This window comes from Dermochelys coriacea, chromosome 3, assembly GCF_009764565.3.
Source record: "Dermochelys coriacea isolate rDerCor1 chromosome 3, rDerCor1.pri.v4, whole genome shotgun sequence".
NCBI lineage: Eukaryota > Metazoa > Chordata > Testudines > Dermochelyidae > Dermochelys > Dermochelys coriacea.
The window spans coordinates 179,660,398-179,680,737 of NC_050070.1; the positions used below are offsets into that span (position 1 = coordinate 179,660,398).

The 20,340-nt window shown below is 43.3% G+C and overlaps 2 protein-coding genes across 5 annotated transcripts in view; both read right to left on the minus strand.

Annotated features, from left to right (window-relative positions):
• Positions 1-10,699, minus strand: part of C3H2orf73 (chromosome 3 C2orf73 homolog) — a 38,558-nt gene extending 27,859 nt beyond the window's left edge. Inside the window, 1 exon segment of the mRNA XM_043511494.1 lies at positions 10,686-10,699. Within this exon segment, the coding sequence (XP_043367429.1) occupies positions 10,686-10,699 (14 nt within the window).
• Positions 10,700-20,086: 9,387 nt separating this feature from the next.
• ACYP2 (acylphosphatase 2) overlaps positions 20,087-20,340 on the minus strand; it is a 161,834-nt gene continuing 161,580 nt past the window's right edge. For 2 of the 4 annotated variants that reach the window (XM_043511907.1, XM_038397752.2), the window contains exon 4: positions 20,087-20,311. In XM_043511907.1, coding sequence (XP_043367842.1) covers positions 20,197-20,311 — 115 coding nt within the window. In that variant the 3' untranslated portion in view covers positions 20,087-20,196. The remainder of the gene's footprint in view (positions 20,312-20,340) is intronic. The other 2 variants (XR_006280307.1, XM_043511906.1) reach the window with 1 other exon arrangement.

The window sequence follows — 20,340 nt, forward strand, 5'->3', positions numbered from 1 at the left end:
CAGCACTGGCTTTGCACTAGATTGTAGCAATAAAGCAGGAACTCCATAGAGAAGCCCTGAACTACATTATAGTGAGATGCCAAAGCCACCTACTGTTGCTGCCAGCTACAACAGAGCAGCTAGAAGAGAGGAAAAAAGCCAAAACAAAAAACACCCCCCAGAAGCTGTGCCTGGAGCAGCATTATAAAAGAAGCTGCATCCTGATCAGCTGTGAAGCTTGAAATGAAATTCAGAGGCAAGTCCCAGAAGGAAAGGAGAGAGCTGCAAGGGCTTCTGGGAGTTTGCAGACTGTAACATTCTGGCTGACCTCAGACTCAAGGGACTTGAGAGAAAGTTGGTGGGAAGAGAAGTGCCTTGGCACAGGCAGTTGGGGTTGCTAAACTTTGAGTGGGAAGGGGGGGAGAAGTGCCAAACAGCTGAAAGAAGCCTGAGAGTGCTGAACGTTCTGTCTTTTGGAATGATATCTTGTACTTATCCACATTTCCATCATGTGTAATAAGCTACCAAGGTCTGAGAACTCCCATCTGATTTCAGGGCTTTCTAATCCCCCACACCCTATCTGTCACACTCTGTGGTGTGGCTTACAGCCATGAGTGCCAACCTCAGGGTAGAAAGTCAAAAAGCAGGGCAGAAACTCCAAACTGGTTGAGTGGTCTACAATTAGATTTCACCAACCCAGTACCAGGTATAACTCCTAAAGCACTATAACGTTTTATCAGGGAGTCACAGACAGTGCCCTTGATCACACCAGTCTATCTTGCCAACCAGGCAAGCTGGGCTATATGATAGATCGGCACTTTAAACCAAAAATCAGATAACAATATTCAGGTTACTCCCAGTCCCAAAGGACCAGTCATTTTTGGACTGTTGAGTCAGACATATGTAAATTATACCAGTAGAAGAAAAGCAGGTGTTGCAGAAGTATAGCCTATCTCTTTATATAAGATGTGGTGTGGCCAGGTAAAATCCTGTCTCTGAGTCTGAATCCAAATCAAGTTTCTGGGTTGCAAGCTGTCACTTGCCTCTCTGTATGGTTTAGGCATTACTGGTCTTGGGCCCTGGGAGGGAGTTTGGGTGGAGGAGGGGGCTCAGGGCTGGGGCAGGGGGGTTGGGGTGTGGGAGGAGGCTCAAAGCTGGGGAAGGGGGTAGGATGTGGGGTTTGGCATGCAGTAGGGGTGTTTGGGGTGCTGGCTCTGGGAGGGGGGATATGGGCTGGGGGTTGGGGTGTGGGAGGCAGTTCAGGGTGCAGTAGGGGGTTTGGGGTGTTGGCTCCAGGAGGCGGCTCAGCGCTGGGGCAGGGGATTGGGCAGGGGTGAGAGGTGTGGGCTCCAACCGGGTGGTGCTTACCTTGGGTGCCTCCCAGGTGGTGGCGCAGCAGGGCTAAGGCAGGCTCCCTGCCTGGCCTGCCCCACGCCACTTCCCGGAAGCAGCTGAAATATCCCTGCGGCCCCTGGGAGAGGGCTGGGAGCTCCACGCACTGCCCCTGCCTGCAGGCACCGTCCCCACAGAATCATAGAATCATAGAATCATAGAATATCAGGGTTGGAAGGGACCCCAGAAGGTCATCTAGTCCAACCCCCTGCTCAAAGCAGGACCAAGTCCCAGTTAAATCATCCCAGCCAGGGCTTTGTCAAGCCTGACCTTAAAAACCTCTAAGGAAGGAGATTCTACCACCTCCCTAGGTAACGCATTCCAGTGTTTCACCACCCTCTTAGTGAAAAAGTTTTTCCTAATATCCAATCTAAACCTCCCCCATTGCAACTTGAGACCATTACTCCTCGTTCTGTCATCTGCTACCATTGAGAACAGTCTAGAGCCATCCTCTTTGAAACCCCCTTTCAGGTAGTTGAAAGCAGCTATCAAATCCCCCCTCATTCTTCTCTTCTGCAGACTAAACAATCCCAGCTCCCTCAGCCTCTCCTCATAAGTCATGTGCTCTAGACCCCTAATCATTTTCGTTGCCCTTCGTTGTACTCTTTCCAATTTATCCACATCCTTCCTGTAGTGTGGGGGCCCAAAACTGGACACAGTACGCCAGATGAGGCCTCACCAGTGTCGAATAGAGGGGAACGATCACGTCCCTCGATCGGCTCGCTATGCCCCTACTTATACAACCCACATGCCATTGGCCTTCTTGGCAACAAGGGCACACTGCTGACTCATATCCAGCTTCTCGTCCACTGTCACCCCTAGGTCCTTTTCCGCAGAACTGCTGCCGAGCCATTCGGTCCCTAGTCTGTAGCGGTGCATTGGATTCTTCCATCCTAAGTGCAGGACCCTGCATTTATCCTTATTGAACCTCATTAGATTTCTTTTGGCCCATCCTCCAATTTGTCTAGGTCCTTCTGTATCCTATCCCTCCCCTCCAGCGTATCTACCACTCCTCCCAGTTTAGTATCATCCGCAAATTTGCTGAGAGTGCAATCCACACCATCCTCCAGATCATTTATGAAGATATTGAACAAAACGGGCCCCAGGACCGACCCCTGGGGCACTCCACTTGACACCGGCTGCCAACTAGACATGGAGCCATTGATCACTACCCGTTGAGCCCGACAAGCTAGCCAGCTTTCTACCCACCTTATAGTGCATTCATCCAGCCCATACTTCCTTAACTTGCTGACAAGAATGCTGTGGGAGACCGTGTCAAAAGCTTTGCTAAGTCAAGAAACAATACATCCACTGCTTTCCCTTCATCCACAGAACCAGTAATCTCATCATAAAAGGCGATTAGATTAGTCAGGCATGACCTTCCCTTGGTGAATCCATGCTGACTGTTCCTGATCACTTTCCTCTCCTCTAAGTGCTTCAGGATTGATTCTTTGAGGACCTGCTCCATGATTTTTCCAGGGACTGAGGTGAGGCTGACCGGCCTGTAGTTCCCAGGATCCTCCTTCTTCCCTTTTTTAAAGATGGGCACTACATTAGCCTTTTTTCCAGTCATCCGGGACTTCCCCCGTTCGCCACGAGTTTTCAAAGATAATGGCCAAGGGCTCTGCAATCACAGCCGCCAATTCCTTCAGCACTCTCGGATGCAATTCGTCCGGCCCCATGGACTTGTGCACGTCCAGCTTTTCTAAATAGTCCCTAACCACCTCTATCTCTACAGAGGGCTGGCCATCTCTTCCCCATTTTGTGTTGCCCAGCACAGCAGTCTGGGAGCTGACCTTGTTAGTGAAAACAGAGGCAAAAAAAGCATTGAGTACATTAGCTTTTTCCACATCCTCTGTCACTAGCTTGCCTCCCTCATTCAGTAAGGGGCCCACACTTTCCTTGGCTTTCTTCTTGTTGCCAACATACCTGAAGAAACCCTTCTTGTTACTCTTGACATCTCTTGCTAGCTGCAGCTCCAGGTGCGATTTGGCCCTCCTGATATCTTTCCTACATGCCCGAGCAATATTTTTATACTCTTCCCTGGTCATATGTCCAAGCTTCCACTTCTTGTAAGCTTCTTTTTTATGTTTAAGATCCGCTAGGATTTCACCATTAAGCCAAGCTGGTCGCCTGCCATATTTACTATTCTTTCGACTCATCGGGATGGTTTGTCCCTGTAACCTCAACAGGGATTCCTTGAAATACAGCCAGCTCTCCTGGACTCCCTTCCCTTTCATGTTAGTCCCCCAGGGGATCCTGGCCATCTGTTCCCTGAGGGAGTCAAAGTCTGCTTTCCTGAAGTCCAGGGTCCGTATCCTGCTGCTTACCTTTCTTCCCTGCGTCAGGATCCTGAACTCAACCAACTCATGGTCACTGCCTCCCAGATTCCCATCCACTTTTGCTTCCCCCACTAATTCTACCCGGTTTGTGAGCAGCAGGTCAAGAAAAGCGCTCCCCCTAGTTGGCTCCCCTAGCACTTGCACCAGGAAATTGTCCCTACGCTTTCCAAAAACTTCCTGGATTGTCTATGTACCGCTGTATTGCTCTCCCAGCAGATATCAGGAAAATTAAAGTCACCCATGAGAATCAGGGCATGCGATCTAGTAGCTTCCGTGAGTTGCCGGAAGAAAGCCTCATCCACCTCATCCCCCTGGTCCGGTGGTCTATAGCAGACTCCCACCATGACATCACTCTTGTTGCACACACTTCTAAACTTAATCCAGAGACACTCAGGTTTTTTCCACAGTTTCGTACCGGAGCTCTGAGCAGTCCTACTGCTCCCTTACATACAGTGCTACTCCCCCACCTTTTCTGCCCTGCCTGTCCTTCCTGAACAGTTTATAACCATCCATGACTGTACTCCAGTCATGTGAGTTATCCCACCAAGTCTCTGTTATTCCAATCACGTCATAATTCCTTGACATCACCAGGACCTCCAGTTCTCCCTGCTTGTTTCCAAGGCTTTGTGCATTTGTATATAAGCACTTGAGATAACCTGTTGATCGCCCCTCATTCCCAGTATGAGGCAGGAGCCCTCCCCTCACAGACCTTCCTGCCTGTGCTTCCTCCCGGTATCCCGCTTTCCCACTTACCTCAGGGCTTTGGTCTCCTTCCCCCGGTGAACCTAGTTTAAAGCCCTCCTCACTAGGTTAGCCAGCCTGCTGGCAAAGATGTTCTTCCCTCTCTTCGTAAGATGGAGCCCGTCTCTGCCCAGCACTCCTCCTTCATGGAACACCATCCCATGGTCACAGAATCCAAAGCCTTCTCTCCGACACCACCTGCGTAGCCATTCGTTGACCTCCACGATTCGACGGTCCCTACCCAGGCCTTTTCCTTCCACGGGGAGGATGGACGAGAACACCACTTGCGCCTCCAACTCCTTTATCCTTCTTCCCAGAGCCACGTAGTCCGCAGGTTCCGCTCAAGGTCATTCTTGGCAGTATCATTGGTGCCCACGTGGAGAAGCAGGAAGGGGTAGCGATCCGAGGGGCTTGATGAGTCTCGGCAGTCTCTCCGTCACATCACGAATCTTAGCCCCTGGCAAGCAGCAGACTTCTCGGTTTCCCGGTCAGGGCGGCAGATAGATGACTCAGTCCCCCGGAGGAGAGAGTCCCCGACCACCACCACCCGCCTTCTCCTCTTGGGAGTGGTGGTCGTGGAACCTCCAACCTCAGGACATCGCATCTCATGCCTCCCAACCAGCGGAGTCTCCTTCCGCTTTCTCCCCCCAGACGTATCATCTGGTCCACTCTCCGCATTGGTACCTGTGGAGAGAACATGAAAGCGGTTAGTTACCTGTGTCTGTGTTACTGGAACCCGGACATTCCGCTTACCTCTTTCGGAGGTCACATGTTGCCAAGCTCTTCACTGGCCTCTTGGCTCCTCGTGCAACCTGCTCTACATCTTTAGAGCTTTGGCCCCTAGAAGGCTATCCTGAGTTTGGTCCAGAAAATCCTCAGGTCTCTCGTATACAACGCAGGGTCGTTACCTGTTTGCTCCAGACCTTCAATCTTCTCTTCCAATATGGAGACAGCTGCACTTTGTACAGACAAAGGCGCTTTTGTCCTGTGGAAGAAAGACAAACATGGCACATCCAGTGCAGGTCACAACAGCTGAATCCCCCCCTTTCCATATCACCTACCTACTACGGAGCTTTCTCAGAGACAGTTCCTGGCCATGGGAGCTGCAGAGTTGGCACTTGGGGCGAGGTGCAGCATGCTGAGGCCCCTCTTGGCCCCCCCCCCCCAGAGGCTACAGGGATGTGCCCGGCTGCCTCTGGAAGCGGCGCAGAGGCCAGGGCAGGTAGGAAACCTGTCTTGGCTCCTCTGCACTGCCAGACTTTTAGTGGCCTAAAATCTCCCAAGTTTGGCTTCTGTAGCCTCCAGGAGATAGAGTCTTAATTCCTGTGAGACTCCTGGCGAAACTGGGAGGGTTGGCAACCCTAAGAACAGCAACTAGTTAAGGCCAACCAGAGACAGAGAGAAAGGGTGACTGGCTGACTTTCCTTCGATGTTTCAATCTCACTGAGGAGGATGGGGATTCCAGAAGGAGAGAGAAGAGAAAGGAGTGAGATGGAGGGGGATCTACACACTTTTCATTGAGTTGCAGCAGAGAAGGAGAAAGGGGGAGACATCACCAATCATATCTATCCATAGATAGACTACCAGCTGGGGGAAAGGGTGAGAAGAGGAGGTGTGTGTGAGGAGGTGGGCAGGTGTCCAGTGACTAGGGCACTGGATTGGGAGACAGAACACCTATCTTTTCTTCCCAGCATTGTCACTGACTCAGCTAGTGAATTATCTGTGCTTCAGTTTCTTATCTATAAAATAGGGATAATAATTCTACCCTCTTTTGTAAAATGGTTACAGGTGAAAAGTGTTGTGCAACTGCCCAGTCCTGTATATTTGATATAAAGGATTATTGGCTTGTGTTTGGGATGGACATCCATTCCACCAAACAGCTCAACTGAAACAAATGCCAATCAACTCCTCACAACCCCACCATTCTGTATTTTGGTTTAAACCCCATTGTTGAAGGAAACAGTCTTAGAAATACTTAAGATGTTTATTGGTATATTTTTCATATCACTCCACTTGAAATTCCAAGTTGCCATAGTATCATGAGCCCAACTGTGTAGGGCTTGGGTGGAGAAAATGTTAACTAATAACAAACCTGGAATTCCACATTGGTGTGGAAATAAAAGTTTTAGTGGGCAAGTATGTCTGGAAGGAGTTCAAAGGTTTGAAATATGAAGTAGTTCCCGCAGAGATGAATTAGTGGGCAGAGTGCAGATGAAGCAATCAAAGCCAGAAAGACAAATGCAGTTTATTCCAGGGAATATAAACACCATCTACATATTAAAATCATGTACGTATAAATTAGTCCCCATTCTAGCATCAGATGTCCGTATAGCTATATAGATATATAGTTATCCTAAAGCATAGTAGTATAACAGTAGAGCCTGTGTAATATGGAAACATAAGAACTGCAGTTCACATTAGATTGTTTACCTATTTTTTCACTAGGCAGCGGTAAGATTGTTTCTGTCTTTGTTAATATTTGTTGAATTCTTGTAATTGGTTACTTCAGGCTATTTATTAGCAGGACTTTATCCCAAGTAACTTATCAGATAGCAGTAGTCCTGGGTCTGTTGTTACTTTCTTATGTTTGCTGCCTTAATTAAGTCATATGCTTTTTGACCTGTCACTTATGCGTTTTTGTTGCACTTCTCTGAAGCTATTGCCCTTATATCTATCTAGCTGGATGTATCAGAGCTTTCAGATCTAAATATGCCATACGATTTGATTTTTTTTTTTTGCTGTTTCAGTAATTTACTCTCAATTTACTTCCTAGTTTCCTGAAGTTATTTCATCCTGCATCTCAATTTATCATTTATATCTCTTATCAGCTTCACTGCCAGATCTTGCAATTTTTTCTTATTGAATTGATCAGAAATCCAGCTTTCTAGTTCATGTTTTGATGAAACTTTGCATTTCAGTATGTCTCCATTCAGGGATCTCACTGAAATTACAAACAATTAAGCCTCAGAGTACATGTATGATGTAAATAAAAAGTATCAACCCCTTTGGGCAGCTAGTGAAACTGAAGGCCAGAGATTAAGAATGGGATTTTCAGAAGCACATAAGTGATTTAGGTATACAAGTTCCATTGAGAGTTTGTGGGGTTAAAGCCTAAGAGCGTTAGGCATCCAAATGTCATGTAAGTTTCAATGATATGTAGGCATCTAACTCCCTTAGGCTCATTTAAATTCCTAGTTTGTGCTGCTATTCACATTTGGAAAAGCTCACCTGATGTTACTTCCCCCCAAATTCCATGGGCCCTTTCATGATATCGTTCTACTGCTCGCTTGGGACACATTTTTTGGAACTCTTTTCTATTACTATGAGGAAAAAAAAACATGCTATGTGCTTTAAATATCAATAAGACATGTCCTGTAGGACATCTGTACAACTGATTCTTCCATTCTTTTGAATCTAGGCTTAAAAATTTCTATTTTAATTACGTTTAGACAGCATTGTTTGTCTGATGGTATTTTTCTGCTATGCTACTAATTTCTTTGATGGCATTTATTTGTTACTAGACCTGTTTTGTGTTCCATCCTGATTTGTTACTTTGATGCCTGTGCCAGAAAACAATTAAACCCCAAGCTCTTTTCTTGCTGTGCAAGCAAGTTTTCAGTCAGACTAAAAAGTATGTTGTTGGTTTTCTGATGCTGGTTTCTTCAGGGCAGCTCTGGCAAGCAGTGAGGGAGTTTACAGGCTGCCACAGGTATGTCTATACATACAGTGGTGCAGCTGTACTGATACGCTTGATCGCTGCAGCACATCTGGTGAAGACGATCTATGCCAAAGGGAGAGAGCTTGCCTGTCAGCATAAAAAAAAACACCTCCAAACAAGTGGCATATGCTACACTCGGCAGGAGATACTCTCCCACCCAACATAGCAGTGTGCACATGAACACTTATATTGGTGTAACTTATGTCACTCAGGGGGGTGGATTATTCACACCCCTGAGTGACATAAGTTTTGCCAACATAGGCTGTGGTATAGACATAGGTTTAGTCTATCTAATTAAAGTTATTGAGGGAGACTTGCTCCCTGAGAACCAGATGTTGGTGTTTTGACTGAGATTGCCAAAAGAGGGAATTGCCTGCAGGCTGCATCTAACCATCTCTGTTCAAGGACTGGTGTATGTAATGTAAACCAAACAAGCTGTACTAAGAATATATTCAAAATCCATGTAAAAGATTTCTCCTCCAAGGGGAAGCTGACCTGCAAGGCCCTGACCTCTGTTACCATTCAGCAGAGAGGTTGCAATATAAATGCAGAAGAGTCCCTGCCCTGAAGGCAATTCCTATGTTCCATTGAATTTAATTGGAGTTTTGCCATTTACTTCAGAGGGAAAAAGCACGTTCAGGGGCAGGGACTGTTCTGCATTTGTATTGCTTCAAGAACTGAGAAGACTCCACAAAGCCGCGGCAGCGTTTTAATGTGCCTTGTGTAGCCACAGCACAGCTCTGGGAGAGAGCTCCACGAGGGGCGTAGCTACCACCTCCATGAGGGGCGTAGCTACCAGCACTGGGAGCGTGGCTTCCAGAGCTGGTGCACTGTATATACTGGCATGTTACAGCGCTGAAACTTGCAGCACTCAGGAGGGTGTTTTTTCACACCCCTGAGCGAGAAAGTTGCAGTACTGTAAAGTGCTAGTGTAGACAAGCCCTAACATTTGTCATAGCACCAAGTTAACCACTAAAGCCCACCTGGCCTATCGTGCAACCCATTGTAAACAAACTGGTGGACAGGCGCTATCTTCTATCTTAAAGTGTGTTCATCAACTAGTAGGTGCAGGTTATGGGGTTGTTTAGTTAAGCAGTGGGAGCAGAGATCTGGGATTGTGTACCTAGAAAGTAGGCACTCCTAGGAAGGGTTCAGGGGGGAGGAGGCAAAACAAAATGTTATGTGATGCACAGATGGGGTGGATAGAGAAATAAGACAGGTGGGGCAGGATTTTCAGAAGTACTGAATACCCACAATTCTACCTGATATCAATGGGAGCTGCAGGTGATCAACACCATTCAAAATTAGTCCCTGAGTTGAAAGGGTGAGCAGCAGGAACAAAATATGGTAAGAGGGCTAGCTTGAAAGAGGGTCTTAGTAAGACTGTCTTCAAGGCATTCTTGAGCTGGAGAAGATATTCCCAGGAGCAAAGCCACTGGAGATATGGTTGAAGTAGGCAGGGAGGGATCAATATAGCATATACAATTAAAGAAAGAGAAACTAATAAGAGATACAGTCCTCTCAGTGTTCTGGGCATATTACACTCAGTGAACACTTAGGGCTTATTATAAGGTCCTTGTAATGTGCTATTATTTATCACTGGTATTTTGTAATGGCTTTTTCCTCCAATTCAGACACAACTAGAGTCATAACATTCCCACGGTTAAAACGGTGCTTAACTGTATAACGTATGCATGAATGGACAGTTTAACTATGTCAGTTATTCAGGAGGAAAATACAGTGTGTTAATTATATAGCACATCTCTAGATTAAGAAGGTTTATAACTGTAGTATCTTGCTTTTACCTATCAGAAATATCTCTATGTGCATTAGCTAGGAAATACGCAGATGAAAAATTCTGCAGATGCAGTTAAAACCCAATAACGAGCCACTGTGTAACTCAAAGAGAAAAAACCTGTGTAGTTATCTAAGTTTGCTGACACTTTCAAAACAAAATGATGACTAAATGGCAATGTGTACTCAAAACAATGAGTGACATAGAAGATGAATAGGACTTTAGGCACTATTTAACACAGTAAAGCCGTAGCCTGAATACCATAATGCTGATTACTTAAATGCATTATGCAGGCAGTATAATCTAGCAGTCAGTCATATGTCTGTGAGGAGGAAGACATTTATTCTATCATTTTAAACTGAGTTTCAGGAAGAGTGATTTACAAGATCACACTTTTTCTAATTCCCCAGATAGAATACCTACATTTGTTTGTAATTATATATTATTCATCTTGACTGAGGTTCATTAAACTGATTTTATTTGCCACTTGGTTAAAATGATAAAAGGTTCAGCTTTTGCCCCAATTTCAACCTCCCCTCCTTCAACAGAGTAATGGCAATGTCATGATGTTGAATGAAATTCTCATGACCTGGAAATAAGTGTAGATTTCAGATACACAGATATCCTTCTGAGCATCCACTGCTTTCAGTTACAAATGTCACACCAAATCTGCCTTTCCTAGTGCCATGATGCTAGTAATTAAGAGCTTTACACTTACGTAGTGTCTTTCATCTTAGAATCACAAAGCGGTGTCTGAGGGTGGATAAGCATTGTTATTCCTACTTTATACATGTGGAAGCCAAGGCAGAGTGGTAAAATGCCTCACCCACAGACTAGCCCTGCAAAGGGATCTATAAAACCATGCTGAGTTCTGCTGAAGTAGAGGGGACTGTGCTCAGGCATAGAATCATAGAATCATAGAATATTAGGGTTGGAAGGGACCTCAGGAGATCATCTAGTCCAACCCCCTGCTCAAAGCAGGACCAATCCCCAATTTAGTGTCTACATGGTGGTTCCCTCTGCAGAATGTGGGCATAAGTCAGAGGGAGGACTGCAACAGAACCCAGGTGTCCCCATTCTTGTCCCTTGATTGAACCACTATATGTTTGGAAATAGTAGAAACAAGAAAGTCACCATGGAAATGTAAAAAGAAAAGGAGAACTTGTGGCACCTTAGAGACTAACAAATTTATTTGAGCATAAGCTTTCGTGAGCTACAGCTCACTTCATCGGATGCATTACATCCGATGCATCCGATGAAGTGAGCTATAGCTCACGAAAGCTTATGCTCAAATAAATTTGTTAGTTTCTAAGGTGCCACAAGTTCTCCTTTTCTTTTTGCGAATACAGACTAACATGGCTGCTACTCTGAAACCATGGAAATGTAAGGCATGAATAAATATAAGCCCAGTCTCCACAGCCTAGGTATGTGCAAGGCACACGCTGTTTGCTTCCTTTCTAGCAACCCCAGCCTGGTCTTGGAGAGAGCATTTTTCTGTGGAGGTAGTAATAGTTCCATTTCCACAGTATTTATAATGTTTAGGCCTAAGACTCTCTTCATGTACACATTCGATAGACAACTTTAGCGTAAACTTGCATGGCATCATGACAGGGGAAAAGGGGACTGCACCAGCAAGCTCCTTTGCTCTTTTCTTTTTAGAAATTACAGTTGTTTTAGGAAAATGATGATTTTAGGGAAGAGAAGTCAGCCAGGCAAGAAAACAATTTTAAAAAAAAGAAATCAGATTTTGCAAGTTTCTTAGCTAAGAGAACAAAGACACCTTTAAAACACACATCTTCTGATTAAAGGCATGTAAAGGGGAAGCCAAAACAAAACAATGTCCCCTTTAAGCAGGTCTCAGAGAAGGCGCAATCTTAGCATTCATAAGACCCTGACCTCAGAGCCCTGGTTCATAGCTCCTAAACTGAGAGTCAGCAAGGAAAAATCTCTGGGCTCATTGAGGCCAGTCCCATTGGAGAACACAAGCAGATCAGGCAACCTACATAGCCATTAACACCCTCTCTTAATCCACTTTCTTTTCCTGTTTAGATAGACACGGCTTAGGGTGGGAGAGGGGCTTCCTTGATTACACCCAGGCTGTTTTGGTAGTAGGCTCCAGCATGTCCCTTAAAGGGGCACTACACTTCTTCACAAGGCCAGCCTTAATTCTTTAAATAACGTCAAGATTTCAGAGGTCCACCGGTATAGAGCAACTTGTAGCATTGGAGTCTGAAAAGGGTTTGATCTGTGGTTCTTAACCTATTTAGCATTGTGGGCCTCATATGCAGCTCTCTGTGTGTTATGTGGGCTGCATCCACACAATATATATCATTAGGGTTGCCAACTTTCTAATTACACAAAACTGAACACCCCTGCCAGACCCCTTCCCTGAGGTCTCTCTCCTGCCTTGCCCCTTCTCCAAGGCTCCATCCCCCCTCCCTCTGTGCTTGCTCTCCCCCACCCTCACTCACTTTCATTGGGCTGGAGCAGGGGGTTGGGGTACGGTAGGAGGGGAGGACTCTGGCTGGGGGTGTGGACTCTGGGATGGGGCCAGGGATGAGGGGTTTGGGGTTCAGGAATGGGCTCTGGGCTGAGGCAGGGAGTTGGGGTACAGGAGGGGGCTCAGGGCTGGGAGTTGTGGTGTGGGAGGGGATGGGGTGTAGGAGGGAAGGAGGGAGGGGTGTGGGCTCTGGGAGGGAGTTAGGGTGTAGGAGAGTGTTCAGGGTGCAGGCTCCGGCCAGGCGGCATGTCCCTGAAGTCCCTAGGGACAGGGGTGGCCAGTGGGCTCTGTACGCTGCCCATGCCTGCAGCTCCTATTGGCCATGATTCCTGTGATTTTGCTCAACTAGGGACTGCAGGAAAAGTCTGGTTCTGCTTTCTAATACTCTACTAGATGAACTAGACCAGTAAAGCGTTTACTTTCACTGCACTTTCTTTCGGCCAAAAAACTTAAAGTCATCAGGGCTCTATGAAGGTGCAGGGACTGCTTGCAAGACTGGCCACCATGTGTAAAGGGAGGCCAGGAGCTTTGAACCTTTCAGATTGTTCTAAAATATGAACTATTTCCATGCTTGACACAAAGGCCAATTAATTCTTGTTGTATTACAGCTGCACAAACAGCATCAGGTTAAATACAGTGGGGAAAATTCTGCTGTCATTTATATCTGTGCAACCCCATTGCCCTCAGTGCAGTAGGGCAGAATGTAGTCTTCTGCCTTCAGTTTCTAGTCGGTGGTGTGCTCTATTCCCTAAACTATTTACTCCTGTTGATTAGTCACACACATGTTATTCTCTTCACTGGGGTAACTGGAAAGAAAAGAAGAAAGGGCAAACAGAAAGGTTAGTCAAGCCCTGTAGTAAGTCTGCTGCTTCCAGCCTTTCTAGCAACTCCACTGCTCCGCAACTGTTATAGTAGTGCTCTTCACTTATTGGTTGCCTTTATGCTCTATTTATATGACATTTGTACAGTTGGTAGTGCAGTCAGGTTAAGTGTGCACCACATATGTGCACAACTGGTCAGTAAAGCAAAGGAAAACACACAGGAGAAAAGACAAATTTTAAATGCTTAGTTGCCTTTTTTTTAACCCTAGTGTTTCTATGTATTTATTTTCATTTTAAAAATGCTGCCTTGAGCATGTGCAGAGACTAATAGTCATAATAATCTGAAATCACTCTGATAAGGAACATAGTTTAATATTACATAATAAAAATTTGCCCCATAACAAATATGGGAATAAATGTAACTCCCCCTTTCATCCCACAGGTAAAATTCAGAATAAAAAGCTGGGCTTTGCACCATGCGCTGAAGGTTAACACATTCCCGCTCTGTTGGAGCAAAGAAGGAACAGAGTTCAGCGTTTGAGAGCTTTCCACTGAAAATGGCCCTGAAGTATTGAATCTTAGCAATGTTAGTAAGAGCAAATCAGCCAATGTCAGTGCCACTGTCACAGGTGTAAAAGCAGTTTCTTAGGGAGCTAATGCTTAATACTGCCAGCTTGAATTATACCTGAAAGCCAATAGGAAAGTCTATTGAGCATTAGTGTTACGTACTCTCAACTCTACTAGGCACTCAGGCCACTACAAGCCAAGGCAGCTATAGCTTCTGAGTACAGCAGGTTGGAACATTTTGACTAAATATATTTTTATCAAAATATGCTGTTCTGGCAAAGCTGAAACTTTTTTTGAGACTTACTGATTTCAGCAGAATCTTCAACAGGAAGGTTTCTGAGGTGTAGGGTGGAATAGCTGATCGCCTCTGATGAGAGACAGAGAGGAATAAAAAACATGATAATTTCCATCCAAAAATGGACAAGTTGACACAATTCTATTTCATGAAAATGTTCAAAAAGTTTTTTTTCATTCCAGTGTGGAACAAAAAACAAATGTAAGAAAATAAAAAGTAGTCACACAATGGAATTGTTGTTCTCCGGCCAATTCTACTTCTGAGCAAGTACAAGAATCCAATCAAGTGTCAAAGAGACATCAGTAATTGTGGCAAGGTACACATCCAAGAGAAATGACTGAATTCTTCTCACCAAACACAGATGGAAATGTCAACAAGGTCTCCATCCTTCAGAGGAAAATGAATCACGTACCATACAGTTTATGCATGGGAGTTTTTCAATTGATACCTGATGGTTTGCATAGTCATGGAAGATCCCATTTTGCTTTTTAAAGAGCAGGTATTAGCCCCAGCGTCCTTAGACAACATTTCCTATTCCCCTTCATAAATGTTGCCTAGTGTGAGGAGAATGGGAAATTGTGGCCAAGGACATTGGGGCAAATACCCACTCTTTAAAAAAGCACCATGGGATTTTCCGTGGCTGGCATACCAGATGGCTGCTATGCTCCATTCCAGAGGTGGCTGCATTTCAAAGCTGGTGTGTAGTTTTGATTTGGAATACAAGGCACTATATATATATATATATATATATATTATATATATATAATATTGTTAGTAGAAGCAGTCTCCCTAATTGTGGAATCAGACTGTTAACATGTTCTCAAGTACCCAGGAATTCATTCTGACCAGACTTGGATATTTACATAATTTTAAAAACTAGCAAGATTCCATGGTCCAGAAAACCAGCTACTTCATCATCCTTTGAGAACAGCTATTTTAGCCAAAATAGCGTTCTTCTACCATGACCTTGCATGGTAAACCTTATTCAGTTATGTTTGCATCTCTGCAATTTATTCTAATTCTGAGGTAGGAATAATAGAACCACTTCTGACCCCTACAGTAAATGGTAGGGTTAGGGTGAGGATTAATTAGTTAATAATGTTTATGTAGTGCTTTGAATATGCCCAGTGCTAAAGAAATGCTAAGTACAGTATTGCTATTCTATATAGCATGCAATAGTTTTTGAATTATGGCCCCTTTAGATCTGTTTCCTCTTTTCTTTCAGTGCATGCCAATGTCCCTCTCAAATCAGTATCCACAGTACTTTTCAGCTTGTACTACTGTGCACCTATGTATTAATCAGTAAGCTGTTTTGACTGATCTGGTTCTCTCTGTCTAGTAAGAAGATTCTACCAGCAAACACGCATACAGTATTCTAAGAATAAAGAATGCTGGGAAAGGCAGCTCCAAAGGACATCAGGAAAATAACAAGTGACAGATTGGTGTCACGTAAAGAAAGTATGGCAGTGAATACCATCATGCTTTTCTGTGTAACATGGCTGAAGACTGATTAGGTGTAACATAATATTCATATTACCTCTGATAATAGTACACAGTAAGGACTGACAATAAGCAGCATATAGAGATTAATCCATCTTCCATCTGTTAAAATGCTTTCTCATTTTGAGTCCAGAGCTTAATGGTGTTTGTTATTCCCTATCCGTATATCAATATTATCTCTGTATTGGAAGTATTAATAGTGCCATATGCACATCTATGGCTAACATGACTGGTCAGCATTTCCATTTGCACCCTCTCTTTTCAAGTGTTTATACTTTAGCAATGAGAATACTCCCTGAGCTAAATTGTGCATACAAAAATCTCTCTGCATATATATGTTTGTGTGTGTGTGTTGGCTATTTAGCAGGATGCTCCCGTTTTCATTAACACAGGGCTCATAATTTATTTTTACTTTAGTCCTTAGAATTTCATGGTGCATACAGTAACACATTGTGAAAGAACACAAATAGAACTAGAGACAGAATTATGTGAAGAAAATTAATACTTTGAAGAGAACTTTGCTGTAAATTATAAATAGGGAGGACAGACTTTAAAACAGTTCTAACACCATTTAAATAGTACCAGTTTTCAGAGTATGGAGAATTTTTTAAGTTATATGTACTCAGCCAATATCTACTTTCTGGATTTTCAGAGCTGCTGAGAACCCATGGCCCAGTGATGGAGTTTTTTGATGCTCCGAAGCTCTAAAAATCAAGCCTTATAATTTTTTTATATGAGTGAATAGAATAGTGAGGAAAACTGGGGTAGGCTCTTGAACTCTATGTATCTAATCTATCCTAATCTAATCTAAAAAGAAAAGGAGGACTTGTGGCACCTTAGAGACTAACAAATTTATTTGAGCGTAAGCTTTCGTGAGCTACAGCTCACTTCATCGGATGCATTCAGTGGAAAATACAGTGGGGAGATTTATATACACAGAGAACATGAAACAATGGGTGTTACCATACACACTGTAACCAGAGTGATCACTTAAGGTGAGCTATTACCACAGGAGAGCGGGGGGAAAAAACCTTTTGTAGTGATAATCAAGGTGGGCCATTTCCAGCAGTTGACAAGAACGTCTGAGGAACAGCGGGGGAGGAGGGGAATAAACATGGGGAAATACTGCTATGCTTACCTACATGCCTCCCGCTTTCATCCAGACCACACCACATGATCCATTGTCTACAGCCAAGCTCCAATCCCTCAGACAGAGACAAACACCTACAAGATCTCTATCAAGCATTCTTACAACTACATAACCACCTGCTGAAGTGAAGAAACAGAAGAGTTCTTCTTCTTGACAGAGCCAGAAGAGTACCTACTACAGGACAGACCCAACAAAGAAAATAACAGAATGCCACTAGCCATCACCTTTAGCACCCAACTAAAACCTCTCCAACGCATCATCAAGGATCTACAACCTATCCTGAAGGACGACCCATCACTCTCACAGATCTTGGGAGACAGGCCAGTCCTTGCTTACAGACAGCCCCCCAACCTGAAGCAAATACTCACCAGCAACCACACACCACACAACAGACCACTAACCCAGGAACCTATCCTTGCAACAAAGCCCATTGCCAACTGTGTCCACATATCTATTCAGGGGACACCATCATAGGGCCTAATCACAGCAGCCACACTATCGGAGGCTCATTCACCTGCACATCTACCAATGTGATATATGCCATCATGTGCCACTCTGCCATATACATTGGCCAAACTGGACAGTCTCTACGTAAAAGAATAAATGGACACAAATCAGACGTCAAGAATTATAACATTCAAAAACCAGTCGGAGAACACTTCAATCTCTCTGGTCACTCGATTACAGACCTAAAAGTTGCAATTCTTCAACAAAAAAACTTCAAAAACAGACTCCAACGAGAGACTGCTGAATTGGAATTAATTTGCAAACTGGATACAACTAACTTGAATAAAGACTGGGAGTGGATGGGTCATTACACAAAGTAAAACTATTTCCCCATGTTTATTCCCCCACCCCTCAGTGTTCCTCAGACGTTCTTGTCAACTGCTGGAAATGGCCCATCTTGATTATCACTACAAAAGGTTTTTTTTCTCCCCCGCTCTCCTGCTGGTAATAGCTCACCTTAAGAGATCACTCTCGTTACAGTGTGTATAATAACACCCATTGTTTCATGTTCTCTATATATATAAATCTCCCCACTGTATTTTCCACTGAATGCATCCGATGAAGTGAGCTGTAGCTCACAAAAGCTTATGCTCAAATAAATTTGCTAGTTTCTAAGGTGCACAAATACTCCTTTTCTTTTTTCCAGATATGTAAGTAGACCAGGAAATGTCTAGGAAGATGCGATTTTATTTTTTTTAATTTTTTTATGGCTTGTGGACTTCTGTGTGCTAACCCCAGGTTCTTTTGTTTTGCTTGTAACCTTTAAAATGGACCTCAAGAAACTATTCTTGATGCTTAATTCTTGTATTTGCTCTTTTTAAATCTAGCAATAGCCTAAGTTCCCCTATTTTGTTTCTTTTGTTTTTTTAATAAAATTTACCTTTTTTTAAGAACAGAATTGAATTTTTGTGTCCTAAGAGGTTTGTACACGTTGTTTAATTAGCTGGTGGCAACAGCTGATTTCCTTTGTTTTTCTTCTCAGCTCTTCCCCAGAGGTGGGGGTGTGAAAGGACTTGAGGTACCCCACAAGAAGGAATTCCCAAGTGCGCCTTCCTGGGCTGTCAACGGGGTTTTGTACTTGGGTGGTGTCAGCATCTACCAAGCCAAGGTCAGAGAAAAGCTGTAACCTTGGAAGTTTAATACAAGCCTGGAGTGGCCAGAATTAATTTTCAGAATCCTTGCGGGCCCCTACCTTCTGCACTTGAAGTGCCCAGAGTGGGGAATCAGCCTTGACAGATGCAATTGCAGGATCAGGACCTTAATTTCAACTATAGCTCATTTCCATGTGTATCTACTGTCCTTTCTGCTCTCTGCCTTTCTTTCCATAACTTTGCTCAACACAGTAATAAAGCAATCCAGCTGAAAATGTTTTGGTTTGTGTGTTGTATCAGTGTAATAGGTATTGTCATAGAAGTTTTAAATCTTTTAGGCCTTGGAAATGCAAGAAATACTCATCAGACAGAGGATGTTTCAGCTATTGAACTGATATTACACTTGGTCTTTGCCATTTACAATTTGAATTGAACAAGGATTATTCATTATGACTTCAACAAAGAGTGCTTGTGGATAATTACAAAAGCCGTGTGTAGTTTGAACAATAATAATCTATAAATAACTTTTGTAATACTGGAATGAAATCTTCAGAGACTTATGTACAAAAGACCCAGTGAAAATAAATCTGGCTGTCAGCAGAAATACAAAGTTCTATGTACATCTTGTGGTTCACATGATAGCCAATCTCAAATATGTTGTGTTATGAAATTTAAAAAATGAATTTAATGCTTGAAGAGGGTGGTGTATCAATGCCATCAGGACTGACTCTATATATCTCTAGAACATGTATGAATCAGCCAGTGGAGATGGCAGTATAAGTTTCCATACAAAGCCTGCCAGTATGCTTTACTCCTGATTTGAAAGGACCATATCTAGGATTGAGGAGAGTTCAGCCTCTGTAATGATGTATTTCTTGGCCTCTTTACCTTAAATACCAAAAAAAACTTATCCAAGTGCTTAACTTTAAGCATTCACTTCAGTGGAACTACCAGTGCTCAATATGGCGTACTTGGTTAAGTCTGTGCAGGATTAGGTCTTAAGTGATAACCCTAGTTAGTGGTGATTTTTGTGATGCAAATGCCTGGCCATTAGCTATCAGACTAAAGCCATCAACTCATATCATATAGGTCACCATACAGAAATCAGATGGAAGTAACTTAGTCAATATTGATCCTAGCTGGGATTGGACAAAAGATCTATGAAAGACTATATAACTCTAAATCCCATATCTTAAGCTACCCAGACATCATTATGGAAAGTTTTTAATCAGACTTGACTGGGTACATTTTATAAGGCAAAATACATGTATTTTAGAACACTTGCTACAGCATTAACTAATTATTACAAACAATACAAGAGAAGTTTACAATTCATAGCATATAGGATATACTACTGAATGTGGCTGTGATCCTGTTTAAAGATTACTTAAACTATTTAAACATTTTTAATTATGTCACAGTGAAATGTAAGTTGTTTTTTAATTGTTTGTTTTTAATCTATATAAATCAAATATTTTATTGGGCAAAGACTAGTTTCTTTATGATCATGTCTTACAAATTTTACTGTGCACTAGTATTTTCTGATTTTGCAGTTCTATATTTTTATTGATTTTTTATACTTCCTTCTAAGTAAATTATATACAAATTGGCAATGCTGGTAAAGATTCACATTGTGAAATTTCTAATACAGTAACTGACAGCCCTACATTATGTAAAAGGGGTATTTTTACTTTAGAGAGCAGACATAAAAAAGTACTGTCATGCTATTTCACGGAGGCACAGAAATTACTATGCAGCTGAAGCATTATAATTTTGTGCTTAAAGATTTCTTCCTCCATTAGTATCTCGTGCTAAATCCTGAGAAATCAAGCCTGGAGATCTCCTTCTCATTAAAAAAGTTGGTTCGGTCTATGCGAGAACTGGGACTTCCAACTTTACTCAGCCAGGCCTTCCTGAAAAATAAAATAAAAATAAAAGTATG